Source organism: Triplophysa rosa, linkage group LG9, assembly GCF_024868665.1.
Source record: "Triplophysa rosa linkage group LG9, Trosa_1v2, whole genome shotgun sequence".
In the NCBI taxonomy this organism is placed as follows: Eukaryota; Metazoa; Chordata; class Actinopteri; order Cypriniformes; family Nemacheilidae; genus Triplophysa; species Triplophysa rosa.
In genome coordinates, this window is record NC_079898.1 from 14,066,506 (window position 1) to 14,085,155 (window position 18,650).

Genomic DNA, 18,650 nt, shown 5'->3' on the forward strand with positions numbered 1-18,650 from the left:
GGCAAAAAACCACTACGTGCAACTGTTCACTTTATTAACTATATAATGTATATGCAGCTTCATAAGAAAAGACTAAACAACAAATGCGAAGCTCTTAAAAATATGTAAACATGGCAACACCGCGAGAGTGCGCTGTGATGCTCTAAACATAATCAAAACACAGCGTCTCTGTCTGTATTTTAGTTAAAATTGCCTCACTTTACAAGTCTTTGGTCGAAAACAGCAGATACGTATCAAACGGATTAAACTTTTGGGATTCATGTTTCTTGTTAATTGCCATCAACGGCAAAAATGTTGCCATGGTAACGATCGGGTTACAACTGTCAACCATCACAATTACTCTAATTCCATACAAACGTGGAACCCTGCGTGGAACGATTTATACATGGTTTCACTACTGAAACTTAGCTGTGTGTACCATTGATAATTTATTAAGAAAATAAGGCTTACAATCGTTTTTAAGGCTTAATTTTGCTTCTGAAGAAAATGTATATTGATTTAAGAATTGTTTAGTTAATATTTATGCTAAACAAGACAAAAAAATATTTATTTGTTGCAGTGCACTCGTTTTAATGTATAAAATTAGACACCATGACTATTGTTGGTGTTGCACAAAACAGGAGAGGTCCCCCTCCCGCTTTTAAAAAGTAACTAAGTAGCTTTTACTTTGAGTAAATATTAAACAAGCTACTTTTTACTTGAGTGGATTTTTGACTGGTAATTTGACTTGTACTCAAGTACAATTTCATCAAAGTAGTAGTACTTGTATTTGAGTATAATATTTTTGTACTTTTTCCACCTCTGTCTGTTACATATCGGTGCACAAATTTGGTCGATTATTAAATGTAACTGTTAAGTAGATTGTGTTGCCTGCCTGTCTAGCAACGTTTGTTTTTATGCATAACATAAAATAAGCGTTTGTCTTTTAAAAGTTACAGTGCCTTGCAAAAGTATTCATCCCCCTTCATTTTATTCAAATTTTGTTATGTTGCTGCCTTATCTTAAACTACTTTAAATGAAAAATAATTTACATTAATCTACACTCCATGCACAATAATGACAAAACAAAAAAACAGGTTTGTGACAAAATTTATTAAAAATTAAAAACTGAAGTACATTGCATTAGTATTCATACCCTTTTCTGGGACACTTGAAAATTAGTTTTGCTTGTTGATGTTTATACACTTCGAGTGGAGTTAACCTGTGCCAGATTCAATTGAATAAGTATGATTTGGAGCGGCACATACCTCTCTATAAAGGGTGCAACAGCTGAAAATGCATATCAAAGTAAAAACCAAGACATGAGGTAAAAAGAACTGCCAGTAGAGCTTTGAGACAGGATTGTATCAAGGCACAGATCTGGGGAAGACTTCTGAAAAAAATCTGCTGTATTGAAGGTTCACAGAAGCATGTAGTCTCCATTTATCCTCAATGAAAGAGGTTTGGAACCACCAGATCTCTTACTTGAGCTGACCTCCTGTCCAAACTGAGCCATCGATGGAGAAGGGTCTTGGTTAGAGCGGTGACCAAGAAGCTGATGATTACTCTGGTTGAGCTCCATGATCATATATGGAGATGGGAGAAACTTACAAAAGGACAAACATCACTGCAACGCTCCTCCAATCTGGGCTTTATGGCTTATTGCCCAGACTCAAGCCTAGTGAAGAAACATGGAAACTTGAAATATGCAGGAACGTACTTCAACGAATCTTTCAAACTGTCAGAAACAAGATATTCTGGTCTGATGAATCTCAGATTCATGCATCATGTCCGGAGAAATCCAAAGAATTGCTCAACACCTGTACAATACCGTCTTAACAGTAAAGTGTAGTGGAAACAGCATCATGATGTGGGGGTGTTTTTCAGCTTCAGGGACTGTACACAAAATTACGGAGATGATGATCATGAAAACCTAGCCCAGAACATTCAGAATCTCAGACAGGGCAGAAGGTTCATTCTCCAACATGACACTAAGCGGGTTTCCATCACTCTGGTTTTATTCGCATTTTGAAGTTTCGCATCAGAAACGAGTGATGGAAACGCCAAATTTCGAATTAAAAACCCTTAATTCGCAAAAAGTTGTTACGCTCTCTTGAGGTGGTTTTTCATTTTTGCGAAAAAGGGTTAATGCGAATAATGGGAGATGGAAACACATTTGCCGAATAAATTCCTCCAAAAAGTCACGTAATTGCACTATGAGATGGCGTAACCTGACTAACCAGAGTACTGATCTTGTTACACAGCATCAGAAATATTGTTATGGTCATTCTTAAACGTCTAAGCAAAGTTGTCAAGTATTTCTGTAATTGCCTCTTAGAACTGTCACAACTGTGTTTCCCAAACAGCAGGCCTCCACAAAAGCACCGCATTTATTGTGTTTCGTAATCGTCTGCTTGCGCAAGTATTATTCTATATGAAAATCATTATATTCAGTGGCTTCTCTTACTTTTCTTACTGATATTTAGTGGCAGTTTATTAGGAAGTGACGGTTGACTATTTGGATGGAAACGGTGCTTTTTCGAAAATGTTTTATGCGATATTCCAATTTTGCGCATAAGCTAAATTCGCAACTTTGGATGGAAACCCGGCTAATGATCCTAAGCACACAACTAAAACAATGCAAGAGTGGCTTATGGACAACTCTGTCTATGTCCTTGAATGGCCCAGCTAGTGCTTGAACCCAACTGAACATCTCTGTAGAAACCTGAAAATGTCTGTCTACTGATGATCTCCATCCAACCTGACAGAGTTTGAGAGGATCTGAGCAGAAGAATGGCAGAAAATTGCCAAATGCAGATGTGTAAAGCTTTTCACATCATACCCAAAAAGATTTGAGTCTGTAAAGGTGCTTTAACCATTTTCTGAGTTGAGGGTATGAATACTTGTGCAATGTACTTATTTTTGTTTTTATTTTTAATAAATTTGCAAAGCTGTCAAAAATCATTTTTTTGTTCTGTCATTATTGTGCATGGAGTGTAGATTAATGTAATTTTTTTTTTTTAAAGTAGTTTAAGATAAGGCAGCAGCATAACAAAATGTGAATAAAATGAAGGGGGATGAATACTTTTGCAAGGCACTGTATATCGCGAGTTCATTGAGTTTTGCTCCTGCGATTTCGGTTAAACGTCTTCACGTGATTTCCGGTAAGGGAACATAGTGATCATCTTTGCTCCCTGGTTTTTGCTGTGCATTGTAGGGTTGGGAATCGTTTGAATTTTATCGATTTCGATTCTTATCGATTCCCAGTTTCGATTCCACATTTAGATACAGTATATAATGAAACTATGGTTAATTTGTGATTCCTGTGCTTTTAATGCAAATACTAGAGTTAAACTATGCTTACTAAAGTAAAAATATTGTTAATGTTCATAAGGGCTTTTTTTTTAAATATCAGCAGATCACGCAAAGCGTGTACTTTTCTGAAAGTATGCACACAAGAATAAGACGAATTCAAATTTTAATCTCAAGTAGTGTTGTCACGGTACCAAAATTTCAGTAGTCTGTACCAATACCAGTAAAATTCCACGGTTCTCGGTACCAATTTCGGTACCAAAGTAAAACACCAGTACATGCTAATTGAAACACAATTTTATTAATAAAGCTCATTATTAATATAAATGTATAGAAAGCAATGCCATTTTGTATACATGAAGTATAAGTTAATTGTTGCTGAAACTGTTGTGTGCTCACTGGGGTCTTTCATGCTGATGAACATCCTCCTCAGTCTGCTGCTGTAGAAGACAATAAGAGAATAGAATAAACTTCAGTAAGTCAACTGACTGAACAAACATGCATATGCAATATTAAATCAAACATCAGTTTTTATACTGCATTTACACAAGATTACTTACATTAAGGTAACTGTATATTAAAATAATAAATGCAACAGATATACAGTATTTTTCTTTAGTGTAAATGTGGCTTTTTAAACCTAATAGAGTTATCTATCCAAGACATACACATTGTTAGTCATACAGTTAGTATGCTAGTTTTCTAGCACATAGATTGCAGATAGGCCTATATAAAATAGGTACTGTAAACCCCATCCTGTCCTCCCACTTATTTTACCCCATTACAGTTATAAAAGCATTAAATGGTTACTAAAGACACTTGACTAGCATTGGCGCTAACAAATTAACACGCAAACAGGGACGTTTATTTTAACGTAACCTTTAACTTAACATATGATACAACATTCATAATGCAAACGCGAACAGAATTTGAAACTAACCGCTTGAACTTGTTAACTTAAATCCGGATGCTTCCTCGTTTCACCACAAAACTCTGTTCGTTTTCTTCGTGATATGACTTTAATCTGAAGTATTTCTGCGCGCATCTCTTGTGGATCGGAGCTTATCCGCTCATCACGTCTTGTTGCATCTATGAAAAGTTTCCGACTGACAACCTGTCAGACAGAGCATCAGTACCCGGTTGACCCGGTACGTCGGTGGTACCGGGTCTTATGAAAATGAGGTACCGACAACTTTTTTATTTTTAGGTACCGACTTGGACCGGAAGTACCGGTACTTTTGACAACACTAATCTCAAGTATCCGATTCCTATTCCTTTTGTTTCCGATCCGATTCCTAGCCTTTTGATTCCGATTCCAAATTGGAATTGATTTTCGATTCCCAACCCTAGTGCATTGTGGGAATTTTTAGGGAACGAACGTTTCAGTGCACTGGAAGGATTTTGCGAATGAGGCAGCCCTTAAAATGCCTGACTCCCTGGTCAGTGCCCTGACTACTGAACAAGGGAGCTGATTGAGACAGCCATTGTCGTCGTTGTTGTTATCTAATCATAATGGAGATTAGCTACAAATGTCCATTTAATAATCTTAGCATTCTTTGCTAAATAAGTAAGTCTCAAAAACATTGTCTGAGAAGTGCAATGAACCAGAGAGACTTTCCGAACTTGCCATTCTCAGCATTGAAAGTCAGCGTGCTGACTTGGATAGACATTTCGAAAGACGAAAAATGCCAGGAGAAAGGGATGTTTTAGACAGTCTTAATGGTAAGATCCTTTATTGTGTACATTGTCATGAACTCGCTGTATTCTTTTTGTGACAGATTTTAAATTAGCTGAAGTTCCTCTTAATATATTTAATATGCATAGCCTACTCAACTCCCGAATAAGAAAGGCGTTGTATGCACTGTATGCACAGAAGTCCACTGCTGTCCTAGCGCGCGTTAGTCTCATTCATAGATCATATTTTATACATGTTTAACGACAATAATGTCACAGCCTATTGAGCCTAACAAACAATAATTGTTAAATATTCCATGTGGATTTTGAATACATTAGACATTCATTCACACTGGGAACTTTTTAAAAATAGCAATGTGCATAGAGCAGATTTAATGCCAATTGCCAAATAAAATGATAATACATTAACTGCGTGAAATTTTGTGGCATTTATCCTTAAACGTTATAACTACATTTTACATAGGCCTATATTGACAAAAAATGAATTTAGTCATGGATTTATACATTTGTCAATGAAATAATGACACAACATAGTGATTCAAACATTTAATAAAAGCATGTGTTGCGTGTGTCCGTCAGGTCCCTGCACTTTCACGCACACTGCCCAGTATTTGAAGTCTGTGCTGGTATTTTAGTCTCCTTATATCCTTTTGTGATTTGCGTTTGGTGGTATAATGTCTGCAACGGTCCTGTGTGTGAGGAGAAACGGTGAAACACTTATCTCATCAGCCATTGCCTTCTCAGATCGTTTTGTGCTGCATTGAAGCTTTTTCTTTTTTTTTCTTTCAAAGATGATGTACCTAGTGGTGTTTAGAATATATCTTCTTATGCTGCTGATATTGTATGTAGGCTACTTAAAATCTTTTTTCAAATAGTTTAGGTTTCATAGGCAGCAACAGCTCATTGTAAATACATAACCGGAACCTAGTGAGCTGTACTCTTTCAAGTTGGATGTACGTCACAAGGCTGCGTGCAAGTAGTCCAGTAGTTTTGACTAATATGGTCTAGTAAGTGGTGCAGCACTGGCAAGTTATGCGATTTTTAAATGCTTGAATTCCACTGATTTGATTATATGGTAAAGGGGCCCCGCCTCCACTCTTGCTGGAGGGCCACCGCAGTTCGCGTTACACCCACTGCCTGTGTACAGTCATACTATGCTATACTATACTGTTAAGGATTTTTGGATTGGATGGATTTTTTTTTAAATACAATATTCCATATTATTTGCACAGGCCAAGCCATGGAGATTGGAAGCGCTGCCCTCAACATCCTAGTGGAATGCTGGGACGGGCACCTGACTCCTCCAGAGGTGGCATCACTTGCGGACCGTGCATCTCGAGCACGGGACCCCAACATGGTGCGTGCTGCAGCAGAACTGGCCTTGAGCTGTCTGCCGCATGCTCACGCCCTCAACCCCAATGAGATACAGAGAGCTCTGGTCCAGTGCAAAGAACAGGTAAAGTCCAGTCCAGCACAGCCACAACCCACAACTTAAACTAAATATTTGTTGCAAATTTTGTTGAGAGAAAAAATGGTTTCTTTGGTGTTTGTTGATTAGTGCCACCTACTGTACAAGAGTGGATTTAATAGCAAAAGTTCGTTTTAGACCGAATGCAAAACTGTACGACACTTTCATTTCATTTCAAGATACATTTTCTTGTATCTGTTTTGCCATGTAACCATTTCTTACCATGTTTAATTCTCTTTAGGATAATGCAATGTTGGAGAAGGCTTGCATGGCGGTTGAGGAGGCAGCAAAGGGAGGAGGCGTTTACCCTGAGGTTTTGTTCGAGGTGGCCCATCAGTGGTACTGGCTGTATGAGCAAACAGTGGGCGGTGGCTCAGGTGCCCATCGAGAAGGTTCTGGACGCTGCGGGGCCAACGGTGGAGCAGGGAGAACGCCCCCCGAAGGAAGCTGCGGTATCCTCGATAACCCCGGAGTCATGGATTCATCAGGTGTTGCTGCAGTGACCACGACGGTGACTGCAGCTGCCGTAGTACCCGTCATTTCTGTCGGTTCCACCATCTACCAATCGCACGCGCTGCCGGGTTCAGCCATGGCGCACGCGCCGGGCCTGCATCCGTACACCACCATTCAAACGCATCTTCCTACCGTCTGCACCTCGCAGTACCTGGGCCACCCGCTTCAGCACGTGCCCCGTCCTGCCGTCTTCCCTCTGTCTGGGGCTGCATTCCCACAAGTATGAGCGCTGTCTGTTTCTGTCTGCTTGTGATATGAATTATTGATTTCAATTACAGCGCTTGGCATTTTTATTACAGTCTGTAATCTTAATTTGCTGTCTTCATGTTAGCGGAATGTGATAAATATTACATTTAAACATTAATGCAGATATTTAGTTGGCAGTCATTGATTTATTGCAGAATACAGTTGGAGAGAGACACATCCATATTGGTTAACTGCTATACATTCATCTTTATCACTTATAAAGATGCCTGTAAAACAACTTAATTTTTGTGGCCTTTAATTTGTGAAATGTCAGATAATACTGTACTATAACTCTAGTTTTAATAGCATCTGTTTTTCTTGTCAGGGAATGCACCCTGCCTTCATCGGCGCTCAATATCCATTCTCTGTGGCCACTGGCCCTCATCCTCCTATGGCAGCAACCGCTGTCACTTTCCCTGGAGTTCCTGTGCCTTCCATGACTCAGATTGCCGTCCACCCATATCATGCTGCTGAGGCAGCCCTGCCTCTTACCACTACTGTGGCAGGTGAGGAGAGAGAGATACAGATAAACATAACCCATAGAAGTGTCTGCCAAATGCATAAATGTAAATGTAAATGAAAGCCAAAATATTAAATGCCATAGATGAATAGTTATTAAGTAATCCCTTAATTTGTAGAGGGAGGTAAAGTTGACAATTTTCACCTGAAATTTGGAGCCATATTAGAGGGGGTAAATTTTTTATTTTATATAGAGATCAGTATATCTGTTAATTTTAGCAATCTTTGATGCATTTTATGGCAATGCTGGCGGCTCAAAAATTAAGAACGGGCATAATTTGTGTTCTTTTTACCAAATTTGCATGCCTTTTTTTGGCTTTTATCACTACTGATCTCTTAAGCTTCTGTATAAATAGAAGAAGAAAATATTTGAGCCGAGGAAATATTCCAAATTTGGTTGATTTGACACGGAATGACCCAGCTGTTTTTTGTACATAAAAGTGATTCCTGCCTTGTGTTGGCTGTAATGTTAAATTTGCATGAACGGACGATTAGTGCTTCACCTCAGAAATAATAGGTTACTTTTGTAACCCCGGTTCTCTGAAACATTGAGTGGAGAAGATCCACCTATGGGAAGGGCATCCATACCTGACCTCTGCAGAAGCATCCAATTGCACAAAGTCTGGCTAGACAGACAGAAGCTCGCAGCCAATGCCAGGTAAGGCCCCACCCCCATACCTGAGAGCATATAAGGTCTGCCTGCACTGCTGTTCTTCAGTAAGTGTATTCGCTTCTCGTGCAGCAAGCGGGGCAAAGCTGGTGGATCTCTCCACTCGCTGTTTCAGAGAACGAAAGTTCTTTCATCATCTTGTGTTCAAGATCCACCTATGGGAGAGACGTGGACAGCTCCCCGATTGCCCAATACACTCACAGTGAGGTTCTGTAAGCCTGTAAGCCAGAAAAAGGACGGTCACCCTCAAGGGGGCAGTGCTTGACGCATCCCATAATCATGCACCTGGCAACCCTGATGCACACACATAGCTGCTGTGCACATGCAGGACAGGGAACATGTACGAGGCACATAAATAACACACAGGCAGGAATGTGAATGCATGCTTGGTGACATGAATGTGAATTACCCACCGGCCCAACCTTTGTTACCCTTACAATGTGTAAACAGAAGGTAAAGGAATATAACACGGAGGGGCTATGAAGACCCCACTCCTAAAACAGAATGTGCTACCGAGGTTTTGGTGACATCCAATCGGTAGTGACGCACAAACGTGTGGGGAGAAGCCCAGTTGGCAGCAGAGCAGATGTCCTGCAGTGATACTCCCCTGAACAGATGCATAGATATGGGACTCCCCTCGTGAGGGGGCGCCCATAAAATAAAGAGCTGGTCGCTCTTCCTGAAAACACTGGTCCTGGTCATATATGTCTGTCACGCACAAACAGGACACATAGCATTCAGCCTCTGATCCTCCACAGAGGAAGAAGGCGGAGGGTGAAAAGCGGACAGCTCCAACACCTCCGAGGTGAACGCAGGGAAGCACTTAGGCATAAAAGCCGGGTTAGGCTTAAGAAAAACCTTATCTCCACTCAGAGAGAATTTAGTGCACGAAGGATGTACTGGGAGTGCATGTAGCTCACTGACACGTTTGGCTGATGCCAAGGCCAAAAGCAAAGCCGTCTTGAAGGACAACAGCTTCAAGGAAATACCTCCCAGGGGCTCAAAAGGATACTGAGACAAGGCCTCCAGCACCATGGAGAGGTCCCATTCAGGGATGGTTCTCCTGATGACTGGCAAGGAGCGACGGGCACCCTTCATAAATCTGCGGATTAAAGGATGCTGCCTGACTGTTGAGCCCTCAAAGCCCACCTGACAGGCAGAAATAGCTGCCAATTTAGTAGACCTTAATTGTGGAAAAAGACCTGCCTTTATCCATAAGGTCCTGTAAGAAACACAAAATATCAGGAACTGAGCACTGCTATGATGCAAGACCACGCCCATCAAACACTTGCCACTTACAACCATATAAGGACCATGTAGAAACGGCCCTGGCATTTTGTATAGTAGCAACCACACGCGGGTGAAGCCCAAGCGTGTTTAAGTTTGTCCTCTCACGGGCCAGGCCCAGATAGCCACCCTGTCTGGGTGTGGGTGATAAATCTCCCTGTTCACCTGAGACAATAGGTCTGTGCGGAGAGGGAGGCGCCACGGCTGGGCATATAACAGAGGGATTATCTCTGCCAGCCACGGTGCTTTGGGCCACCTGGGAGCTATTAAGAGTGATTTGCCGTTCTCTCTCACTCTGACCAGTGTGGGAATTATCAGGCACAGAGGAGGAAAAGCATATAGCAGCACCTTGGGCCATGGGTGGGCCAGTGCGTCCACCCCGAGGGGCGCGTCCAAGTCCTTTAGTGAGAAGAACATAACTACCATTGTTCTTTCGCGTGAGGCGAATAGATCTACAGTTGCCTGACTGAATCTCCTCCATATCATGCCCACTATCTGAGGGTGGAGGTGCCAATCTCTGTAGAGTGGGTTCCCCCATGATAGAAGGTCCGCACCTCTGTTCAGGATGCCTGGAACATGAGTCGCGCGTAATGACAGGAAAAACCGCCCGTTCCACACCAAAAGCTTGTGAGCTATAGTGTGAAGTTTCTGTGAGTGTAAACTGCCCTGGTGATTGATATATGCCACCGCTGTGGTATTGTCGCAGCGTACGAGCACATGATGTCCCTGCAGGCGAGACAGAAAATAATTTTGAGCTTTCCATATGGTCAGGAGCTCTAAATAATTTGTGTGCTGAACGTAGTCTGCTTGGCCACAAACCGTTCACCACTCTGCCCTCCTGGGTCGCACCCCAGCCTGTTAGGGACGCATCTGTTGTCACGACTTTCCGCATCATTACCATTCCCAAACGGGTTCCCTGTGTGTAAAAGTCCGCGTCCCTCCAGTGGCGAAGAGCTGCCATGCATGTGCGCGTCACTGCTACAAGAGCGGCTGAGATCGCGTATCAGGCTGAAATGTAGTGACAAAACCCATTTCATGAATGCTCTCATTCTCAGGAGTCCCAGAGGCAAAACCTGGATAGCTGAAGCCATAAGACCCTGCAATCTGAGGCATGTGCGATACTGCACTCTTGCCCCCTCTCTGAACTGCGATACACAGCTCATTAGAGAGAGAACGCGCTCCTGGGAGAGACGTGCTCGCATGGAGACCGAGCTTAGCTCCAAGCCCAGGAAAATCACACTCTGACGGGGTGTAAAATTGCTTTTGTTCACATTCACCCTGAACCCGAGAGATGTGATGTGTGTAAGCACACTGCAGGTGTCCCGCAGCACTTTCTCTTTCCAATTTGGCCACGATGAGCCAGTCGTCCATGTATGTCAAAATCCGCAGACCTGACATTCTCAGGGGAGCCAAGCCCGCCTCCGCAGACAAAAAGTCAGAGAGCTGAGTGAGCGCCCATAAGGAAGAATGGTGAATTTGTAACATATGCCTAGATAGGCGAAACGAAGAAACTTCCTGCGTGGCGGATAAATGCTTATGTGGAAAAAAAGCATCCTTGAGATCGACCGATATGAACCAGTCATTCTTTTTTGCTGTGGGTTAACATTCTGAAATTGTATGTCCTCAAATGTTTGCTCAAAACTCTGAGGTCCAAGATGGGGCAGAGAGAGCCGTCCTTCTTTGGGACCAGGAAATAATGGGAATAAAACCCTTGATTTATCAGGCTGGGAGGCACCACCACCTGAATCGCTCCCTTCATTAAGAGAGAAGAGATTTCTTCTTTCAGAATGTGAGCAGTGCTCTCCTCCGTGTGAGAAGAGAGAACGCCGTTGAAAAGCGGGGGTTTCATTACAAACTGTTACAATTGATCGTATCACCCACTCTGGAGGCACAACGGTCTGCCAGGCTGACTTGCAATTCGTGAGAGTCCCCGCTAGGGCCGGTGAAGCGCCGAAATCCTCGCATACACTCCATTGGCTCTTTTGCGATGCAATGGCACCATCTAGTGGACAGACTAGGGGTGACATGCGTGGATTTAGAAAGAGGTTTTCTCTCTGCAGAGAGACGTACTCTCCCTGAGACGAATTCAATAGATTTGTTTGTTTTATTGTGTTTTTTGTGTGTTTTGTGTTAGGGAACACCGGGGCCGAAGCCTTTATTAGTTGGGTGAGGGGAACAATGTGTTCTGTGTGTTGACATTGCTTAAGCACATTTCCTCGCAACCGACCCTCTGAACGTGGGGGAAAGAACACAACGTCCACTGAACGCACGGGCTGGGAAACCTCTGAGGGGGGTGGCAGACACTTCCGTGAGAAAACCTCCATCTTTTGGACAGGGGCTCTGGGACAGAAAGAGAGTCCAACGAGCTTATGGCTCGCGAACGAGGACTCTGTGCCCCCAACGGTCGGACATCAGGCCGGCCGCTTGTGTTTCCAGTCAGTAAGGGTTGGGTTGGGGGTTTCCCGGCGGGAGACGGTCTTCCCCAGGGTTTAGCAGAGGGTGGGTTACTCTGCCGTGGAGGGGGTTTGTCTCCCTATGATGCGGGTTTCGCACCGCGACGGGGGTTAGGCAAACGCGCAGTGGGCAACTGACGCGGAGCTGCTTTCCTGGGGAGGCACAACTTGAAAACCTCGTCCTCTTTCTTTTTGTCGCCGCACCGTTGCTGCATCAAAGCCACGGCGGGACCGAAGAGAGCCTGGCCAGGCTCGACTGGAGCGCCCCTCTTCTCACTGTAAGGGAGCCCCGACAGGTTCAGCCACAACGCGCACTCCCCCACCACAGGTCGATGACTGTAAGGATCTCCTTCAACAAGGTTGGCGAGGGGATGCTTTGTCCAGCTGCTGCCCCAAATCCTCCAAGATTTCCGCCTGGTAAGCGGAAAGCAGGGACAAAACATTAAGAGTCCTGACAGCCAAGGCCGAGGTTTTATAAGTGGCTTGATGAACGGATGCAGAAAAACGGTCCATTTTGCCAGGCAAGACCGGCTTTGGGGGATGAGCAGCCCGCTGAGACCCCAAGAAGGCCTGCGTCGGAACCAGCCGGTTCATCAGCGAACAGGAGGTTTCCCGCGAAGATATCCTCTTTGAGGAATGCAGGAGTAGGCAGATCAGCCCAATTAAGTGATGTCATGCCCCCGGAGGCGCGTCACCGTGTCCCCCATCCAAGTCAGAAAGGCCGATCGATACACTGGGTAGCGGCAACTTTGAGTCGACGTTGCAGGAGCTCTTTTTTCTTCTGCATGCTTGAGGCCCAAGCAGACCACGTAGAACTCGTGAGAGTCCTTGGCAGCGATGAGGGCCCCGCACGCGGCCGGGCAGGCCCGTGATGAGCTGTTCCTGGGAGCAGTGGCAGATTTAGAGAGCGGCATACCGGCGAAAAACTTGTTAAATTCAGTGGCGGGCAGCCGTGGAAAGTAAAGGGGGGGCAGGTGAAAAAAGAGCATGAGCGTGGGTGGCTCAGGATGCAAAAAACACAGCTAACCTGGCTGAATAGACGACTGTCACGTCTGGCGGAGGCTGATCAAACGATATGTCCTCCTGAAGACACACAGTGAGCAGCGAAAATCCAACCGAACTGTGTTACAGCAGAGATCGCGAGAAGCGAATGACAACTGAAGAACAGCACCGCAGGCAGACCTTATATGCTCTCAGGTAATGGGGTGGGGCCTTATCTGGCATTGGCTGCGCGTTTCTGTCTGTCTAGTCAGACTTGGAGCAATTGGATGCTTCTGCAGAGGTCAGGTACGGATGCCCTTCCCATAGGTGGATCTCGAACATGAGATGATGAAAGAGAACCCTTTTGTTGCAGTGTTTTTCTCAGCCAGCCCAGGGAATTATTAACTATTGAAAATAAGAAAACAAGCATTAAAAGAATGCTAACCAATTAATTGCAAATTAATCGTAATCATCAATATTGTCCTTCAACGATTACAAAAACAAAATAATCAAGGGTGTAAAATAATTATTGTGCCACATTCCATTTTGCAAGAATTCTCTCTTTTCTTGTGTTATATATCAACAGCACACCCATTTACAGCTGGGCAAGTCCAGTGTTATGGATGTGACATTTTGCGTTATGGAGGATGTGACATTTACAGTATCTCACAGAAGTGGGTACACCCCTCACATTTTTGTAAATATTTTATTATATCTTTTCATGTGACAACACTGAAGAAATGACCCTTTGCTACAATGTAAAGTAGTGAGTGTACAGCTTGTATAACAGTGCAAATTTGCTGACCCCTCAAAATAACTCAACACACACCCAAATTGGGCCCAATTAGTCATTTTCCCTGCTCGGTGTCATGTGATTCTTTAGTGTTACAAGGTATTGTTGTTATATTTTCACAGAATATTCTGCAGGATCATTTTATGTAGAAAACAGTAAAAAATACTTTTTTGCTTAAAGAATGCAGTTGTTACCAATATACTAAACCAGGGGTATTCAATTAAAGTTCCAAGAGGTCCGGGCTTTATGTTTTCTTCCAAATGAAGGTCCGGACAAGATGTTTTTAGAAAATAAATGTTTAATCAATTTAGCCCAGTTGGATATAAATATACAGTATATATATAAAATATATGATATTTTATCAGGCCACTAATTTTTTATTTTGATGTCCACAGTATGTATGTATTGTATGTATCTGTGGCTTTAGGGGAATGCCCTCTTAATTAGAAGTCTGATCATTCATATTTGTTAATAAAAAAGTATTTTTATTGTTTTCTACATAAAATGATCCTGCAGAATATTCTGTGAAAATATAACAACAATATCTTCAATATTGACTGAATAAAGTCATTTTAAAGATTGAAATCTTAGTGAAATTAATCTTTGATGCTTGTTATCTAATAATTAATTAGATTATGAGATTTTACGATTTAATTTAGCCTGTTTTTCCCAGGGTCACAAATGTTTACATGCTGATAAATAATGCTAATGCTAAAAGTAGATCAAAACGTTATGGTTCATAAAATATAAAAAATCTGGTCGAAAAGCTGGTGACATGGCAAACAATAAACAGACTGACAGATACAAATACTTTAATATTGCTGCATTTTGTTTACTGTTGTGTCCATTTACATATGCATAAAACAAATGCTAATGCCTAACCTTTATCTTTGTAACGAAATCCCACATGGCCAGTCAGTGATTAATTTTTCATAATTTGTTCAAATATTGGTGTCGGAGATTCCGTAAACCTGGAGACTGTAGTGTATACTGTGAGTTAATAAACGCTCCGCTTAAATATGCGATGTGAGTAAACGGTGCTCATTAACAGCTGTTTAAGCTTTAGCCCCGCTTGAAATGAATAGATGCTTGGACCCCTTTGTTCTGTCGAATTGTCCTACCCTGTCAGATTTTCCTACTGCAAAACTTAATATAATCTAAACCACATCGACAAAATAAACCGGTAGGATGATTTTACAATGCAAAATACCCCGTCAGATAGTCCTACCATCTTAATATAAAACACACAAAAAAAGTTTACAGCGTAAATACCCTATCAGAGTGTCCTACAGTGTACAATAAACAGGTAGGATTAATTTACAGTGATACCAGAAAATGCCAATATCAGATTGTCGTAGCAGTATGAAATTAACAGGTAGGATGATTTTACAACGCAAAAAAATGACCTAATATTGATGTGCGCATGCCTGGAAGGACAATCTGATGGATAGGATGACATTTCAGGACACCTGCTACGGTATTCTTTGTCACCACTTAACACCCGAATTAGAGGATAGCGGCAAAATATCAATTAAATAAATGTTCCTTAGAGCGCATGTGATGTCATTCTCGGTTATGTAGACGCGCGGCTCAATTTAAACAACCGAAATCAAATCAGAAGTCAAATGTTTTAAATGGTTTATTAGGCTATGTCTCGCGGTCCGGATGGAAGTAAGCAAAGGTCCGGATCCGGCCCACGGTCCACCAATTGAGGATGACTGGACTTAAATCATTGGTTTAAATTTAACTAAACTCTTGTTTATTTAAATTTTCATTTGTTCATTTATGAGGAATATGGACTGGATGTGACAATCCTAAATAGTGGCACTTAACCTGAATTGCCCAGCTGTGCTATTTCTTTACATTTATTTTTCAGTTGAGTTCACAGTTTAAAAGACACACTTTTAAAATATTTATTCTATGTTGTTTCAAAAGTAGGTGAATAATCATTTTAAATAATCCTGATCTCAGTATTTAATTTTTGTCATAATTGAGCAGCCCTACATTATAGCTAAAACAACAAAAAAGATCATTTTTGCTTGGTTACTTTAATAACAAATATAAATCTTTCTAGTTATTTCTAGTATATTTTATTGGATAGACATTGTGAGTGGGGGACCTTTGAATAGTTTTGGGGGGGGGCAATGAAGTTAAAAAAGTTGTGATCCACTGCACTATTGACAAACTCTTAAATTACTCATAGGTGACAAATGCCTGCTAAGAAATCTTTATTGGTTTTGGTAACCAAAAGTTTTTTTGCCTTTGCACAATGCTATATCTACTGTAGGGGCATCCTTGTTGGCATATGCAATATTTGTCGGGGATGCAGCAAACATTTACTTTTTCATCAATATTGTCAAAATTAAAAGTGCTTAAATTTGATTAGTGCATTTGGCAGACACCAAAGTGACTTCCAGTACATTTAAACCATACATTTCCTGACATCAGCATGTTTACTCCTTGGTAATCATACTCATGACCACGATGTTCCAGGTCGAGCCACAGGAAAGATTAGATGAGGTCATTTTTATCTCCCGATCCATACTATAGATCACAGCAGGTGTTCATATAAGTCAACAAAACAAACTGCACTGCAAATCGGGAATAAGCTGTATTTACTGTAGTTAATAGCCGTTTGTTGAGACAGCATGGCGTTTTAAAACCGTGAATCCATTTGCAATCTGCACTTATTTTGTCACTGAGAAGACTGAACATCCTCTTCTGTTTTTCCCATTAGGAGGGATACACGCAGGCTCCACCATCCAGGCCATTCAGGGGGCATCTCTTCCAGGACTCTCGTCCCAGCCGGCATCACTGGTCAGCGCGGCCTTTCCCATGGAAGACGAGCAGCACAGCCAACCGATCAGCCAGCAGGGACTGCACTATCTGCACTCGGCCTACAGAGTCGGTAAGGAAGGCTGATTTCAAATCGCCTAGATCCTTTAGGGCATGGCTTGCCTGTCCTTATGTTGCTGTTTTGCACCCATTAGGATCCATCTGGTCCTGAATTGTGGTGATTAATTATCAAGACAGGTGAGGGAGAGGTCGGTTGAGTCCATGTTGCAGGACTGACAAGAACTCTCACAGTGAGAAATATTAATTAAGGCATGATTACGATTTATCAGCACTCATACATCATGAAGATTAGGACGTTGGGTGCATGAGTCAATTCTCAATACTGGAGAGGTGCAGCGGCACAGCGTTAATCCCGAAACGTTCTTGTCTTGTTTAGGAATGCTGGCCTTGGAGATGCTGGGAAGGAGGGCCCACAACGATCATCCCAACAACTTCTCCCGCAGTCCCCCATACACAGAAGACGTCAAATGGCTGCTGGGTCTTGCTGCACGTCTCGGTATGCCCATATTTTCACAGCTTTGATTTTCATTTCCAGTTATCCACAAAAATAGCTGAGATGTTGAAATAGGTTATGTTGTGCTGGCATTTTACCTTGCCTTCAGCTGAGGAGAAAGAGGTGATTCAACAGCAGCTCTCCAGCAGAGATATTGACATTTTGATATCTCTCCTTTATCATGGAGGTGTAACCCACCCAGATCTCAGCATGTGGCCTGTTTTCATGGTCCTAAATGCTAGGCTAGAAAATATAGAAGTAGAAAGTGTTTTGTCGGGCATTCTGAGATGTTCCATTTCATGCTGCGTTGTGACATCACATGACATCAAAGTACAGCGAGAGCAGACTGTTCCGAATGCTCTCGAACTTCGGATGAACTTCGAGGCGGTTTCTAGGGATTCTGTAACAGTTTGATATAAATACAGTGTATTAAAAGTGGTTCAGATGGTATTACAGTATATTAGAAAGTCATTTGTTGATATTCAGATCAGTTGTACTCAGCTGGAGTTCAAATATAGTCTTTGAACAGCTTGTTTATTGTTAAAATCATCTCTCAGCAGTGTTCCTTTTATTAAATCAGATTATTCCTTCTTTCTCTTTCCTTTTGTTCCTGCCTGTATCTTTTTCTGCAGGCGTGAACCATGTGTACCAGTTCTGCGTGGGGGCTGCAAAAGGCGTTCTGAGTCCGTTTGTCCTGCAGGAGATCATTATGGAGGCTCTGCAGAGGTTAAACCCGGCACATATCCACGCTCACCTCCGCACCCCTGCCTTCCATCAGCTCGTGCAGCGCTGCCAGCAGGCCTACTTACAGGTACAGATTCACCAATGACCAAGATTTAGCCTGGGGATCTAATCATGCTCACATAATTTCTGATAACATCGCTAATTGGATGAATACTGAAAAAACTTTCTAGCCTGTGACGATCCAGGAATAATATGAGCATTAAATATACCCATAATCTTTCCTTGTATGAACTGTCAGCTTTGTGTCATTCCTGAATCAGTTGCATCCATCTCAGAGCCTGTTTTCATATTGCGTAGACTTGGCTTGAAATCTGCAAAGTTTTAAGACGACAATGTGTGTAGGGTTTTAGAGCGCTCGAGTGGTGCCAGGCCTAGATTGTGATGGTATTGTCGCCCACACGGAATATAAATTGCGCATGAACAATTCTGAAGTGTTAAAAGCAGAGAGGGAGAATGGAGCCTGTTCACAGGATGGGGCATACTGATGAGAGAGCATTAAACATGCTGTGACAGCCCAAAGCCAAGAACCGCTGCCTAGAGGAGCACACAAATGATATCTCTCCTACATACGCACGCACCTGCTTTTGCAGATACCTGCTAGTTGGTTGAAGACTGCGTTTTGTGCTTTCAGAAATGTTTGA

At 42.4% G+C, this 18,650-nt stretch overlaps 1 protein-coding gene across 3 annotated transcripts in view; it reads left to right on the forward strand.

Moving 5' to 3' along the window:
* Nucleotides 1-18,650, forward strand: part of zswim8 (zinc finger, SWIM-type containing 8) — a 42,016-nt gene that overhangs the window by 20,553 nt on the left and 2,813 nt on the right. The window contains exons 20-25 of one of the 3 annotated variants that reach the window (XR_008963524.1): nucleotides 6,219-6,442; nucleotides 6,696-7,187; nucleotides 7,539-7,719; nucleotides 16,654-16,824; nucleotides 16,907-17,002; nucleotides 17,149-17,262. Coding sequence is in view for 2 of the 3 variants with exons in the window: in XM_057341761.1 (XP_057197744.1) it covers nucleotides 6,219-6,442; nucleotides 6,696-7,187; nucleotides 7,539-7,719; nucleotides 16,654-16,824; nucleotides 17,149-17,268; nucleotides 17,898-18,076 (1,367 nt within the window). In the remaining variant the exon portion in view is untranslated. Of the gene's footprint in view, nucleotides 1-6,218; nucleotides 6,443-6,695; nucleotides 7,188-7,538; nucleotides 7,720-16,653; nucleotides 16,825-16,906; nucleotides 17,003-17,148; nucleotides 17,269-17,897; nucleotides 18,077-18,650 lie in introns of those variants that run through there. The other 2 variants (XM_057341762.1, XM_057341761.1) reach the window with 2 other exon arrangements.